Below are 15194 nucleotides of genomic sequence, written 5' to 3'. Positions count from 1 at the left end.
GTTAAATCAGAGAGGTAGGTTGGCAGATTTCCCCTTCTCACAAGTTGAGCATCTACCACCACAGCTGGAAGGTGCCTTCAGCAACCCTGAGTATTGCCAGACCCGGAAGGTACAGGAGGACAGATGCCCACAGAGGCTGAGGCACAGCCAACACACCCTTTTTCATGTTCTTTTCCACTACTAAGGACCATGTGCTCTACATAAAGTAATTCTGGGAAGTTTATCTTCTGCTAATTTATTTATGAGGCAAGGACATGGCCTGGACATTTTTGGTAAATCAGGAAAGGATTATAAAATGTAAAATCAGTATCCAAGCATCTTTTTATCTCAGCACAAGCTTTAACACAAGGGGAAAAAAGCTTTTGTCCTCTGTGGAAAGGACAAATGGAAAAAAAAAAACAAACTCATTCTGGTACAAACTGCCAGACCTCAGAGCATATGATAAGAGCATGCAAACTCTCTGCCAAAGAGCAACAGGAGAGTAAGAATCAGCAACAGAAACAGAAGAAACCTCTTTCCTCCCTCAGCTTTTATATATTTTGCTTTGTCTGTGGGAAAGCTGGGTCAGACTCCATCTAACAAGAGTCCAGTTGGCTCAGTCCTAGCCCCTCTGCCTGCTTTTGTCTTCTCTCTCCCCTCACTTCTCCAAAGCAAGAAAGGAAAGTTACAACTTTCTTTGAACTGTTTTGGCCAGCTGACACATACGGATGTGTCAGAATGCAGTCAGGAGTGGGATGGGAGAGGAGGCAGGGAGAAAACACAAGCCAAACCACCTGGGGGAACAGGATACAGTTAACACAAAAGCCATGTTCAGGATTTTACGTTTCTTTAAAATTATTTCTATTCTTTAAAATAATGTAAAATCTTTTTAACCTCCTGTCCTAGAAACTCAGACAAGCTGCAGTGTAAGAAAGCAGACCAAGGTTATACCTGAACTTTGCCTGTTTAAGGTTGCAGAGCAAGAGGATCCTGTCAATACCTGCAGTTCTTAGCCTCTTTATTCTGCTGATGTTTCTTCTCCGAGACCTTGGCAATGACAATGCTGGCTACTGTTCACAAAGGCCACATAATCCACTCTCCACTGCCCTGAACTTTTGCATTGATTTTCTTTTTTGCTTCTTTGAAAGGACTGAGCAAGCCACGATAGAGAAGAAACTTCTCTGCCTTTAACAGCACTGTGGAGTCCCTGTGAATCCACACTTTCAGTGTCTCTTTTTGTTGTTTTGAATCCAGGTATTGCAGCCTCTGGCTTGCTCAGCTGCACCCCTGTGGCTCCTCTGTGTCTGTCACAATGCCTGCCTGGCTCCTGCCAGTGTCTTACCCCTACTGGAAACCTTCCCCATGCAGATCCCACCTTCCCCTTGGCCACCCTTGACAAAGTGACCTTGGAAGCCTTTTAGAAGGACATGAAAGGATGCAAGATAGGGCAAATATGAAAAGCAAAGTGAAGCTAATACAGTAAAAGACTGAGAATTCTTATTTTAGTCTGACATAACTCCATCAGCTCCTTCCCTCCACTCTGCCTGCCCCCCTTCCATCACTGAAGTCTTTCATCCACTTTCCTCAGTCATATGTTTATTACACACCAAGTCTTCTCTCTCTTCTTCACTCCTAATTCAAACAGCTACAAGCATTGGTAGGTCACCTAGGAATTAAAAAGCTTTTAAACAAGACAAAAAGAACCATCATGGACCCCTGATGCAAGTGTCTGAAAGGTAACCCAAGTCAATGTATTGTGTCATGAACACTAGGAAAAGTCACCCTTAAAAGAAAGAAGACTGCTTAGTATAGTTGCAGCAGGGCAGGTGCTGTACTGAAGCCTTTATACAGTTTTATGGCATGTTTTATCAATACTCTCATTTCTATGCATCATTTCTCACACATTTCACATAATACTCACTCTTCCCAGTTCTTTATCTTCAAGTGCCAGCACCCCGGTGCTTTCTGTAAAGAGTTTTACTTTGACAACAGGCCGAGGGTGAGTCGTGGTGAAATCCCCTTGAGTTCCCCATCTGCAATGAATAAAAGAACAGAACTTAACTGCTGCTGAGGATAGGCCTGAGAGTGATAGAACTGTAATCTGCTGCTCAGAATATTTATTAACGCACTCCTAGAACAAAATTTCCAAACTTCTGGGGAAGGAGGTTTAGAGAGAGAAGACATACATTTTTGAGCATCCAAGATTTAATATCTACATGGGAAAATTGGCTTTTCTCTGTGATAAGACAAATCAGGGTTTTTCTGTATGACTTCTGTTACAAAAAATGATTCACAAATTTCTATTAAATCTGTTATGTTCACTGACTTGTATGCACAAGATAAAGAATCACGTCTCAATTCTAAAAAAAATATTTGTGTGTTTAACTTTAGGTAGCCAAACTATGCATAAAGTAAGAGACTTAACCAGAGAAAACCTTATGTTTCATGAGATGTTACAACTTAACCATGTAGGAAAAATGTAGACATAAATACAAAAAATAAAAAAAAGATGTTATTTATCAGAGTGACTATAGCTCTGCAAGTTAATTACTGCCACAAGGCTTCATGCTTTTAGAGAAGCTAAATTAGGCAGACACACTTCTAGCTGTTAATCTCTTATCTCAGTTAAGACACTTGGTTTGTCAGTCTTCCCTCTGCCCCAAGTGCCAGTGGTACCAAGAAAGTAAAGTTACACAAATCAGATTGCAACTTCCTCCAACAAGTTATTCCATTTTCCTAAAAAAGTGCACGGTACTCATTGAACTGATGATACAGACTCTGATTACGCTACTAGGCACAGACAAAATGTAAAATGTAAGTGCAGCTCCAGTTTCTCTTCACTTTTTTCTACTACTTGAGATATTATGATTAGCAGAAACTAAAGTAATAGAGAACACAGGTGACCGTAAGAGTATACTCTATAAAAGGATGCATTAGAGGAAGAATTCTGTCTTGCAAACAAAAACACAGTCTAAACATTTGTTAGCTGCACTTTCTTGGGGACCAGGATATATTTGTCCCTGAGCTATCAGACTCCTTCAACGGTGCACACTGCAATGGATAAGACCACCCAAACCACCAAAAGAAACTACTATTAAAATAACAAGCAAAATAAAAGCATCTCTACCAAGATCTAGTGGAACCATTAACTCAGACAGAAAAAAACCCAAATCGGAAGTCATCCTGACTATCGGGGAAGAGAAGCAACCCAGTCTGTCAAATGAAAACATCACCAGTGATGGCTGTTTCTGCAGGCTGAGCAGCAGGTATGTCCCACAGCATGTGCTGGGGTCTGGGCACCTCAACATCCAGCTCCAGGATCTCCTCAGAAAGTGGTGCAGATTTCTCTGGAGACACGTATCAAGTCTCCATTTCTGCAGGACACAGCAGGGAGGGATAGGACACCTGAGTCGTGCCCAGGGAGCCTGGCAGAATTTGCTGCTTCTCTAATTTGGATATGCCGTAAGAGACTGATGTGGATGGAACTAACATGCAGTCATCCACCTTTTGCTGGCACTCATGGAGGACTAGAAATCATCTTCAACATCAGATCTGATCACTAAACTTGAGTGACATCTTTCTCTCACGCCTTGTTCCTTCTGCAGCACTAAGTGAAAAACCTGGGCTCAAAAGCAACACTCAGAATCAATTCCTTAAGCTTAACAGTCATGGTGGAAACATTTCAGGCATTGAATTGATCTTCGTGCTCCTGGATGATGAGGACTTCAGCTAAGTCTCATAGCCTCTTAGGATCGTGTCTTTGGAATTAATTATCTGGTAGAGCAAAGGTCACAGATTTTACTGCCTAGACTTCAACGTCATTCCTCATGAAAGAACATGTGAGGAATCATGTTCTGTTTGAAACGACAAATTCAAGATTATGTTCTTTAGCATTATGCTTACTTATGGGCATCTGATATTCCCCTCAGCTGCCAATATCAGAGCAAACTGCACAAGGCTCATCGCTCATCTCCGTTTTTATTCCTTGTGTATAGCCAGAACACAAGCCCTGTTTCTTTAGAACTTTGTCATGTGGCAAAGGTATCGCTTCATACCATTTGAAATCGTCAGTTGGGAGAAAGCAGCCAAAACAGAAGTGTCATCATGTTCGGTTTAGTTTGCTTCTTCCAAGAATGAACACAGGTATGAGAGACCAAATAATCCAGACAGAAATCAAGTTTAAGTATATGCTGTACATTTAAAAGCACATTATGTTATTATGCATGCTATTAATGCATCAGGCATTAACTGAAGTGGAAATCAGAAATTAAAGCATAACCAAAACATATAGCACTGAGCTCCCAGCTTCAGGCTAGCCCATATGAACATTGCTGATAATAACAATTCACAATTTGCACTTTTTTTTTGTTTTGTCAGTACAAAATGAAGTGCAGTAATAAGAATGACTTTACTGTCTGTATTTTACACTGTCAGCACCCACAAATAAACTTTCGTCTTTTTAGAAATAAAATTCTAACCTGTAAAGATTATGCCATGGATATAACAAGAAACAGGGCACTCAATTTTTATTAAGGGTAATCCAAAATGAGGGATAGACTGAGTAAAGCATGCAGTTGTGGGCTAGCCTTTTTTAATTCTTCCTGTTTGTGAATAATAATTAATTTTAACCAAATTCTATTGAAACAGATATCACACTTTCAGCTCCACATCTGAGAGGATAGAAAGATTTATCAGATTTTCAATGTACAAATCAACTTAAAATTAGATATCATGTAATTGCAAACAACATTGGAGAAGCTACTGTTCCAGCAGCAGCAGTGCTAATGTTATATCCACTTGGTTTCTCAAAAATTTAACATCTTTCTTCCAAAACACATTTGTCTTCTGTCAAATGCATTTATTAATATCTATTGAAATACTAACTTTTCCTGCTTTCACATCTGCTTAATCTCATTGGAGTAGTTGTACTGGAAAATTTCCTTTACATTTAAAAGCTAAGCTGCTAGGTAAAGGTCAGACAAATCTGTATTTTTCTTTTAAGGTTGGAGATGCACCCTGATATTTTCCTGGAGAAAATATAGCACTTCTCAGAATTGTCTTTCTGATCCACAGATTAAAAGCCAACCACTGTACAAAGGATTTTGCATATTATTCACAAGACTGAATAACTTCATAGTTCTTTAACTGAACAACTTTTTGACTATTTTTAAATAAGAACTAACAATGTGCCTTCCAGAACTAGAGTACCGAATGAAGAAAAGTTAATTTTCTTTATTTTTTAACTTTCAACAGCAATGACAGTGAAATATTTTCAGTATGAAAATAAAACCTACAGCTGACTTTTCATACAGGGGAACAAGTGAACCTGAAGGTTGTAACTTGATTTTCTGTAAAAAAAATGCACGATTTTGATTTCATTTAAGTCAAAGTATGTTGCAGACAATTTATTTCAAGCTTGCTCTGCTATGGAGATACTGAACTGTAGAAAGAAGAGTGAAAGAAGAAGGGTAAATGAATTCATCTAATTTCAGAACTTGCTAATTACAAAAGGTATACCTTTAATAGTCTTAACATAATAGAAAAATGTAATGCTTTATATTTGTAATAGAGTCTGTTAACTAACAAATGTATGCAAGCAGTTGAAACAGCAAACCAGCCACTTCCATACATTTGGAGGAGCTGTTTGTTTATGAATATCTGTCCAGTGAACAATTTTGGTGCTGAATAAGTCTAGATGAAAAATTCAAGATTTTTGTCATAAGAAGTGTGGATCTCATGCAGTATCATTATTAAGATAAAAAATTCCCATTCTTGGTGTTTTGTTTTGTTTTTAATCTTGCTAGAGAGTAGTCAAAAGTACAATAATTTCAATGTTAAATGCTACAGCCTTGCTCATTGCGCTGTCAGCCGCAGACTGTGTAGCATACATGAGACCTCCAAAAACATCAACTTTAAGTCTAAAAAACCCCACAAATTCTGCCTCTTCAGGGTCTCATTTTGCTACATCACTTTCCTCTGCATACACAATTTTTCTGCTTTCACCTACTCGTTCTCTTCACTATAGAAACGGCAATGATTTGATGTTTGATCATCTTCAGCCATAAGCCCCAATCTTTTTACCATATTTCTGCTGCTGTCAGAGGTATGTGAGCTGATATCATAATTAATGACAAAGTCCTTTGCCAAAGTTGATTCTCCTTCACTGCAAAAGTACCCACTAACAGCAAGGAGGTGGATGCTTATTTCAGGTAAAGATTTATCACTGTGTCACAGAATCCTGCCTAAGCGAATTTATTTTTCTACTTTATTTTGGAACACGTTTTGTATGACGGAAACAGCAACAAATTTCTCTTTCAGGTTTTCCACTCTAATCATGGTCTTTGTCAGTCAAAACTTTTTTTATGACATCTCAAATCTCCAGTCTTACATAGGAGTAAATGTTATAAAATTTATTAATCTAAGCAAACAGCTAGAAAATTTAATTTAGCCCTATTTATTGGAACATGTTCTTTCTGACAAAGTATTAGGCTACAGAATTTTGCATCATCGGGAGTTGACTTTCCCAAGCAATTCAGAAATCTCCTTTTTGAATACAATACCAGTCTATTGACCTCCTTGGTGTCTCCATGCGCAACTTTCTAGGTTTGACTCTTGGTTCAAATCTACTGTATAAATCTACCTCAATGGGTTTCTTAATTCTTCATTAAATTACCTTAAGAGGTCTTCTGAAAGAGTTTTCTTAATTCATATTCATGCAGAGAAGTGATCCAGAGATGCAATGAGCAGAGACCCACCAAAACCAGTTTGGTAGGTGTCCAGCTGCTCCACAGGACTATGAGATTTACCAGCGCTTCATCCTTGCACATTTTGGAGCTGGACTGGAAATACAAAGTTCAGGTCTCCGTAACATCTCTGTGTCTCAACCATTTCAATAATCTATACAAATTTAGTTTCTACTTTGCTTAGAAACATACTGCAACTGCAGAAAAATAGGTACCTATAATCTTCAGGTTAGAAATCATACTCACGGTGGGAGTTGTGAGATGAAAGGCCAGGAGAAAAAAAAAGACAGATGAGACTCAGCACTTCCCTGACACATCTGCCTACAACGACACTTTAAGCTAGTTCAAAACACCTTAAATCCAGATCTGACAAGCATTCTGTTGTTAGCGAAGCGTTGTGTGAATGTGGAACTTATGAAGCGTTGCATAGTACTAACCACAATTGCATAAATGCAGACAGAGGGAGAAAAAACGTAGGAGGGCAAGCAAGCCACTGTACCAGCAGTGCAAGTTACCCCTCAGCCATCTGACAACACACCTGCAGTTTCACAGGGAGGCTCCACTCAGCCAAACAAAAATAGAGTTAAAACCACACTTACCTGGTCCTGGCTTTTTCACTGAGACTCCCAAAGAGAGTATTAATTGATACCAATTGCTGCTAGTTCTCCACTAATAACTGGATAAATATGTGGTGTGGTTTAAGGCCTGGGGGTGGGACAGGTGATCTCTAGGACCCAGGAGGGTCCTGGGGGGAGCAGTTTATTCCCTCCCCTTCCTCTGCCACCTCTTTAAAAGAGGCAGGAGGTGGGTGTTTTCTCTCTCCTGCCCTTTTGCTCTTTGTCTTGGTGTGCTGGAGCATCAGCGTGCCTGATTCCATGTGGTTCTGAGTAAATCGTGTGCCATCCCAGATTTGGGTTTTGTATATCTTTGTTTATTTTGTATTCCTCCCATCTTTGTATATATATCTACCTCCCTTTTTGCTTTTTGTTCCCTGTTAAACAATATCCTTTATTTTTATTAACTTCCAATTGTTGCAGAGCCTATCTTACCCCTGCCTTCCTTTGTTTATCTCTTTACCTGGGGAAAACTGAGGGATAGGGAGGGGGAACACAAATTCTGCTTTGTGGGGTCCTGCCCTGAGCCCTTAAACAGAGACAATATGGTAAGTAGTTCCTTTTCTCTTATGAGCACAGAAATACCTATCCATTTGGCAAGGACTAGAAACCACAGCCCTAACACTAACAACTGTCTCATATAACCACAGGCATGTTTATTTTCTTTCTTTTGCATACCTTACAAAATACTATGAACCTTCCAGCCTCTCCCTTTAATGAAAATTCTTGAAAAAAAGATGTTGAAATGTTACTGCACAACCCACAGAAGTTTATTATACAGCATCAATCATTAACAGGGTAATGATTATTCCTTATAGATATATGAAAAAATAATGGTTGTAATGTTGCATATATTTATGTATATATTCTCCATTGCATCAGTCGTATCTGGAATTCAGATTTGAAACCACAAGGGGAAAACTTTGTATGTTTCTACCTTTCTATAATGTTTATAATGTGGTTTAGGTTGCAAATATTTTTTCTTGGGGGGAAAAAAAAAATCTACGTTGTCTCATTTCTCTATTTATTTTGATGGAAGTACAAGGAGCATAATCTCCTCCATCAGAGCAAGCACATTAAACTGCAGCTGACAGGCAATGCATAAAGTTCTGAACAAATCATAACATCCTTTTACAGTAGAAGCAGAGACAACCTCCATGCGCAGGCACACTAAGCTATCAGCTTGTCCAAGTATCTCGGCCTTTCATCACTAACCTCATCTAATCTTCTTCCCTGTGTTACTCTGGTTCCACAGTTTCCTGCAGAAATCTTGCTGCAAGGTAGAGACTCATTTTTTTACAGTCCTTAATGTAGAAACACCGATACTTTGTATAAATACTTCCCAGACTGTCAGCTAGTCAAGGAGCATTACAATAGTAATGGTTTTAACCCCAAGGTTTCCACAACATAGATATGTAAAAGAAATTGTTCTACAGAGATGAATGACAGTAAGAAGTACAGAAAAAAAAGAGAAATTTTGGTATAAGGATAGAAAGCCATACCGTTGCCTTTAAGTGCCACCTTTGATTCCACCTAAGCAGAGTCTACACTACTGTGCCTTACTTTTTATTTTCCTTCTTTTTTTCTTGTTTACCATTCTTCATTTATTTCCATCTATATGGGAATCCCTGACTTGGCACACTAGAGGTTTGAAATGCAGACTAACAAGCCATAGCTTCAGCACCTCCCTTATGAAGAAGTTGGGTGTTCAGCACCTCTATCTGCATACACTTTGGTAGCCTGGCACTCAATTTCTGAATGCATTGTCGAGTCACTATCTCATAAGGGCACTTAGAAAGAGTGAACATTTTTGGTTTTTTCTTCTGTGGATTCAGCAAAACCTTTTAAAAAATTAAAATGTTTCAGGGTGGTTAACAAAACACTATCAATCCCTTCTTGGAACTGCTCTGAAGAACTGAAAGCTCTGAATTGAATCCTTACTTTGGCAACGCTAAGGATACAGTGTTTTGATGGATATGCTATATTGTAAAGCCTCTTTACACAACTAGACTAATATGAAAGGGTGAAAAGAATAATCCGATAATATGGTGTTTTTTTCAGGGTCTGCTTTTGGTAAAAATAGTGTTTTAAATAAAAGAAATAACAGATCTCAAAATTACTAACCATATATCACAGAACTAATAATGAGCTAGATATAATCATATATTTATTTTTGAATATAAAATATTATTAATATCTGAAAAAAAATCACTTGTAAAAAAAGGACAAAACTGTGAATAGTTTTTCTTCAAAATAAAAAAGTGTCTAATACAAACCAGAAAGGAAAACCAGAGGATGGGTTCAATGCATACTTACTTAAGCGACTAAGTAAAACCACTTATTTAAGCTTTCTACATTGAAAATTAAAAAAGTGCACTCTAACAGTACAGAATGCTATTATGACAAGTATTGTCACCACAAATATATAACAGTACAAATAAACTATTACTTAGACTTGCTTTCCCACCTCACTTTCAATACAGTCAACCAAGACAAGGTGAAGACTTAAAAGGATAGGTAACAACAGGTAACTGACACATTGCCAGGTGCTGGGAACCATTGCTACATGTTGTGTGAAGAACTCATGGGAGGCATTAACTCCTTTTTCCCACCATGTTTCAAACCCACCTAGGAGCTGGTGATGGACATAAAGGCAAGACATGGACATCTATGCTCTCAAAATTTCTATGGGCATATTTATTTTTTCTTTGAAAAAGATAATTATGAATCCATCACAAAATTGTTAGAAGTTTCAAATTCCATTTGTTTAGTGTTATTTAGAATTTATGTGACACTTTATGCCTTCAATATGTTGTACAAATGTTGATAAAATGACAGTATTTTTATGAAGAAGATAGATGTCATCTCAGTCTAAAAATGTGGGAAATCTAATCACAAAATAAACTGACCTATCTGAGTCTGCAAAGTCTATCAGGGAAGACCCAGGAATCAAATCAGAAAATTTCAGTGTTCCATCTGGTGTTGCACCACTTCTCTTTTGTTCTGAAACACCTTTTAGTTCTCTTCCTGACTCCTACAGTTCTTATCAGCTGTCCACACTATTCTGCCTTTGTTTCTGCTGTCCTCCTACTCTCAATCTGCTGGTGTTGCTTCCAAGTACGCATGTTAACCTGTAAACTCATACCTTATATGCTATGTAGTTATTAAGAAATTTCAAGATCTATAAATTCCTTTTTCTTCATCTGTTGAGTGGATTATTCTGATTCTAAAAGCACGGGATGTCTTGACACCCCTGAGGATCAAAGCAGATAGTGTGTGAATGACAGCAAAGAAGTCTGCTCATGGTGAGGTGAAAAACTGTTCTCTGAGCGTCATAAGCGTCTGAGAGCATCTGAGATGTACAAAGTATTCTCAGTCTGAATAGGACTCAAAAGCAAAAAGTTTTTCTTTTAAACACTTCCCCTCAACCTTTCTTTTCACAAAAAACAACAAATCAAAACTAAATAAAACTATAAGGTTTGTTCCAATTCGAACACTTTATCTAGTCAAATATTTAGCATTTTTTAAATGTACCTGTATTACATTGCTTACAACAAATGTAGGCAAATTCTTGAAAAGTGTCTTCAAACCAAGATACAAAAAAACTTATATTTTGAAAATATAATTGGAATGTTCCATTTTGCATCAAAACTTAAGAGAAATCCAAAGGAATTGTTTTCACACCAATTATCGCCCACAAACGATAATTATATTTTCCAAAGTTGAGGCAGATGAAGACCACTCTGAATGACAAATTTAAAATCCACCCTATCGGAGTATTCCAGAGGGAGAGTGGAGATAAAATTTGATGTAACCCTTCCCAATCCCATCTTTTTTCTATTTTTTTTTTTCCTGTGACAGACTACATCCCTCTGCATGATACTTTACAGGCTGTCTTTGCCTTCACTTTGACCCAGGCAGAGACCATGTAGCTATATTAGCATGAGGCTTAGCCTGATCCAAAATGTTTTTCTTCTAAGCAGGTTTTAATTGTCTTTGGCTCAACCCCACACATCCATAGCCAAATGCCTTCCAGTTTGCAGCTGGATCACACATCTATAGATCCTTTAGTGCAATGTTAGAAAATACTTAACCTCTGTCTGCAAAGTATTACTGACATTTACTCTCAATGAGGTGGGAATGAGAATGCAAACAGATATATCATATACATTAAGCAGTGTGTAAACAGTCTTTCTCCAAGCCCTGATGGTTACAGTGAAAAGGATAACAGTGGGACATACACCTTCAAGGCCTGAGGTTTCCAAAATGCACTATGAAACGAAACTGCTCTCAGTCTTACAAGAGACATGTGATGTCATTATACATTTTAAAAGGAGGCAGTTGCCCCAAAATAGCTATTCATTCCAGCAGTGACACTAGATGAGGAGGGTTAATATCGTGACTCAGAACAGAGAACCTATTAATCATAAAGCCCTCATCCCACCAGCTTTCTGCCTGGGGTCTAAGTGCTGCAGCAGAAGGCAGTACACCAAAGCCACAGTCTTCAGAAGTGCAAACATCACACCAGGGCAGAAATCCTGTCTGCCTTCAGTCAATTATTAGCATGCTGAGCACACAGGAGCAAGGAGAACAACCAGGATTTAGTCAGAACAATCAAAAAGATTAGGGAAGAAAATTTTAAAAAGATATGCCCTGGTGGCAGAAGGATTATGTTTATTGCTAACTGCTCAAGGAGAGCAGAGATTACAACCAACTTTAATTATCTCCTTTATTTTTCTCATCCCAGTTTTTTCCATGGCACAATTGTCTTGATCTGACAAGTGAATATTCCTTTGTAACAGTGTTGGTTTTCACAAGTCCCATAGGTAGATGGACTTACGAGGCAGTATTTTGGGAGTTAATCATACAATCACTGTAGAATTTAGGCTGGAGCAAACCTCTGGAGGTCATCTAGTTCAAACCCTGCTCAGAGCAAGACCAGTTAAAATCAGGTTGCTCAGGTTATTATCCAGTCAAGTTCCAAATTTCTTTTAATAGTAAAAGCCCGTATATAATTCATGCTGCTCTTCAATAAGAGAGGTGAAAAATCTCTTAGGCAATATAAGATAGTAATTGATGACAGAACATAAGTATAGAAACTTACTTCTTGAAGAAATCCCATACACTTTTTTTGTGGATATCATACTGCTCTTAATATTTGAGCTGATTAGGTATTATTCCTTTTCTTTAAAGAAGCAAGCAACTTATCAGGCATCAAGAATAACTGAATAAAATTGTCATGTACATTTTCAGCCAAATTCATATTCTTTTTGTGAAACTCTTCCATCACTAATCCAGAATACAGGCTGGGAAAAATATGCATTTTTTTCCTTCTCTATATTTTCCTTTGCAGAAGCAAAAAAACACCATATAATTTCCTACTGGCAATTTCTTTTTTCCTTTTCACAGCTGGATACCAGACTGACATATATGGTATTTGCTCATAGCATCCAAAATTTTGAAAAGTAATTCCTTCCACTGTATTCTGTGAATTGCTCCAATCATGACAATCCAAAAAGGACTTACTGACCTATGACAAGATTAAAGCCATAATGGAATTTATCCTTTAAAGATATAAAGAGGAATCTTAGAGCAAATTATAATAATCATTATTCAACTCAGCCAAATCTAATTTATGAAAACAGACTTCGTTTCCTGTCATGATCTTTATCCCACTGGCTTCCCTAAAATTTTAAAATACTTATTAAAGGATCATGCTCACCTTCACCAAGTTTTCAACATTGTCCACATCAATATAATTATGTTTCAGGCATTTCAAAAGGCCTTTGAAATGACCTTACTAACAAAACACAGAGTTTCTCTAACATACCACCCCACTTTGTAAATGTTGCATAAGGAGTATCCATGTTGTAAAGAAAATAAGCCTAGATGACAAAAGTAGGCTGGAGTAGAGCTGTTTGTTACCCCCTGAAAGATGAGTGGTGGATTTCACTACACTTATCTGTAAGTGAAAAAAACATACAGAGGTAACAGTCAAGAGAACAGGTGAAACCCATCAAGTAAGAGACCGTTCAAGAAGCAAAGTCCTGAGGAGAATTTGTCCTCCAGATATCCTCTGCTCAGTGAATTTACTTTTCAGCTAAGTCTCTTCTAAGTAACTGCACTTTCTGAAGTTAGTGGCATATTTTTGCAGACAGCGTCAGCTTCTAGAAGTGATAATGCTTGATGTTTAGAGTTACTACAAGGATTGGTATGTAGAAGGCTCTTGCTTATACTTTTTTCTATAGAACCCAAGGGCACTGCTAAATCTTGTGTACCACGCTGGGGTGCTGTAAAGTAAAAAGGCACCCCTGGGGCAGGAGAGGACAGGACAGGTGACCCTAAATTAACTGACAAGATATTCCATCCCGTATATGTCATATTCAGTAAAAAGCTGAAGGACCACAAAGGTCATGCTCTCTTCTTCAATGGCTGGCATCCAAGGAGGACTCTGTCCATTTTTCTGCCTTCGATCCAAATCCATGAGTTCCTGAATCCAGCTCCTGAATGGGGTTCCTGTCTGATGCTGAGACTACCCTGGGACTTTTCCAGTGCCTGCCCACAGGATCCCTGGAGATGGTGATGTAGTTGTCATCAAGGGGCTTGGGCTTGATATTTGTTTTGTACGTATTTGTATATATTTGATTGTAACCGTATCATTAAAGCTGTTCTATTTTTCTTTCCCAATCCATAAGTATTTCCTCCTCATTCCCTTTCTCTACTCCGTTGTGAAGGGAGAGGGGTTAACAGAGAGTGTCTGTCATTCATCTAGTGGCTGGCCCAGCCCTAACCCTTGGCACTTACACACTGTACATCTCTGCTGTGCAACCACAAGTTAGGTGACAGCTGTAGGTATGATTGTATCTGTTTTCTTTAATCAAAAACAGGCACAATGATGAAAAAATAAAACTAGCTGATACTTGGAACATGATTGTCACCAGTTATAAACGTCTATCCTTTTTTTCTTCAGAAATATCATCTAAGGCCATAGCCTCAAAACAGTTTATCAAAAAAGGTATTATATTTTCAAGTGACCATGTCATTTAAGGAAGGTCTAAATTTTAGAATTTAAGTTCATTTTTTTCCTTTTTTTTTAAAAAAAAAAGTTTGATAACATTTTTGCTAAGTAATATTTAATTACTTATCCACAAGTACTCATATTCACGTATTTTATAGAATTAACACTGGTAGAATATTGCATAAAAATAATGCAAGCAGCACTGACTTTACTTGTGCAGTCTTGACCAAGGTTCTCTGCCTCCTCTGGTCAAATATTTAATCATGCACTCTTCACATAATTCTAATATATAATAGCCTTTTTACAAGGTTAAGCAATTATTGGCAGCAAAATATTATCTTATTTGTCTCATTTACATGAAGAATATCCTGGCTCCATTAACATTTTCTCATCATGTAAAGTCTGATATTTTTGTTTGTCCTGGTTTGGCTTAGAACAGAACTAAATCTGTTCAGTGATTTCACTTTTCAGCTGTATCTCTTCTAATTAACTGTACTTACTGAAGTAAATGGCATATTTTTGCAGAGAGTGTCTGCTTCTAGCAGTGATAACGCTTCACGTTTAAATTTACTACCCAGGATTGGCGTGCAGACCAAGGTCACTGCTAAATCCTGTGTACCATGTGGAGGGGGGCAGAAAGTAAAAGGGGGCACCTATAGGGAGGAGTGGCCAGGACAGGTCACTCTAAATTAACCAACAAGGTATTCCATCCTATATACCTCATATTCAGTATAAACCTGAGGGATAAGTTAAGAGGAGATCTGGTAGAGAGCAGCTCTGTAGAGAGGGACCTTGGAGTCCTGGTGGGCAACAAGTTGTCCATGGGACAGCAGTGTGCCC

At 38.0% G+C, this 15194-nt stretch overlaps 1 protein-coding gene across 1 annotated transcript in view; it reads right to left on the bottom strand.

Annotated features, from left to right (window-relative positions):
* The window catches only part of LOC103770941 (calcium-dependent secretion activator 2-like), a gene marked incomplete at both ends in the record, with an annotated part of 62503 nt that overhangs the window by 7713 nt on the left and 39596 nt on the right, over positions 1–15194 (bottom strand). Inside the window, one exon of the mRNA XM_008938218.1 lies at positions 1901–2012. Coding sequence (XP_008936466.1) covers positions 1901–2012 — 112 coding nt within the window. The remainder of the gene's footprint in view (positions 1–1900; positions 2013–15194) is intronic.

This window comes from Merops nubicus, unplaced genomic scaffold (genome assembly GCF_000691845.1).
Source record: "Merops nubicus isolate BGI_N331 unplaced genomic scaffold, ASM69184v1 scaffold4124, whole genome shotgun sequence".
Lineage (NCBI taxonomy): Eukaryota > Metazoa > Chordata > Aves > Coraciiformes > Meropidae > Merops > Merops nubicus.
This window is presented reverse-complemented; position numbering and strand designations above follow the sequence as displayed.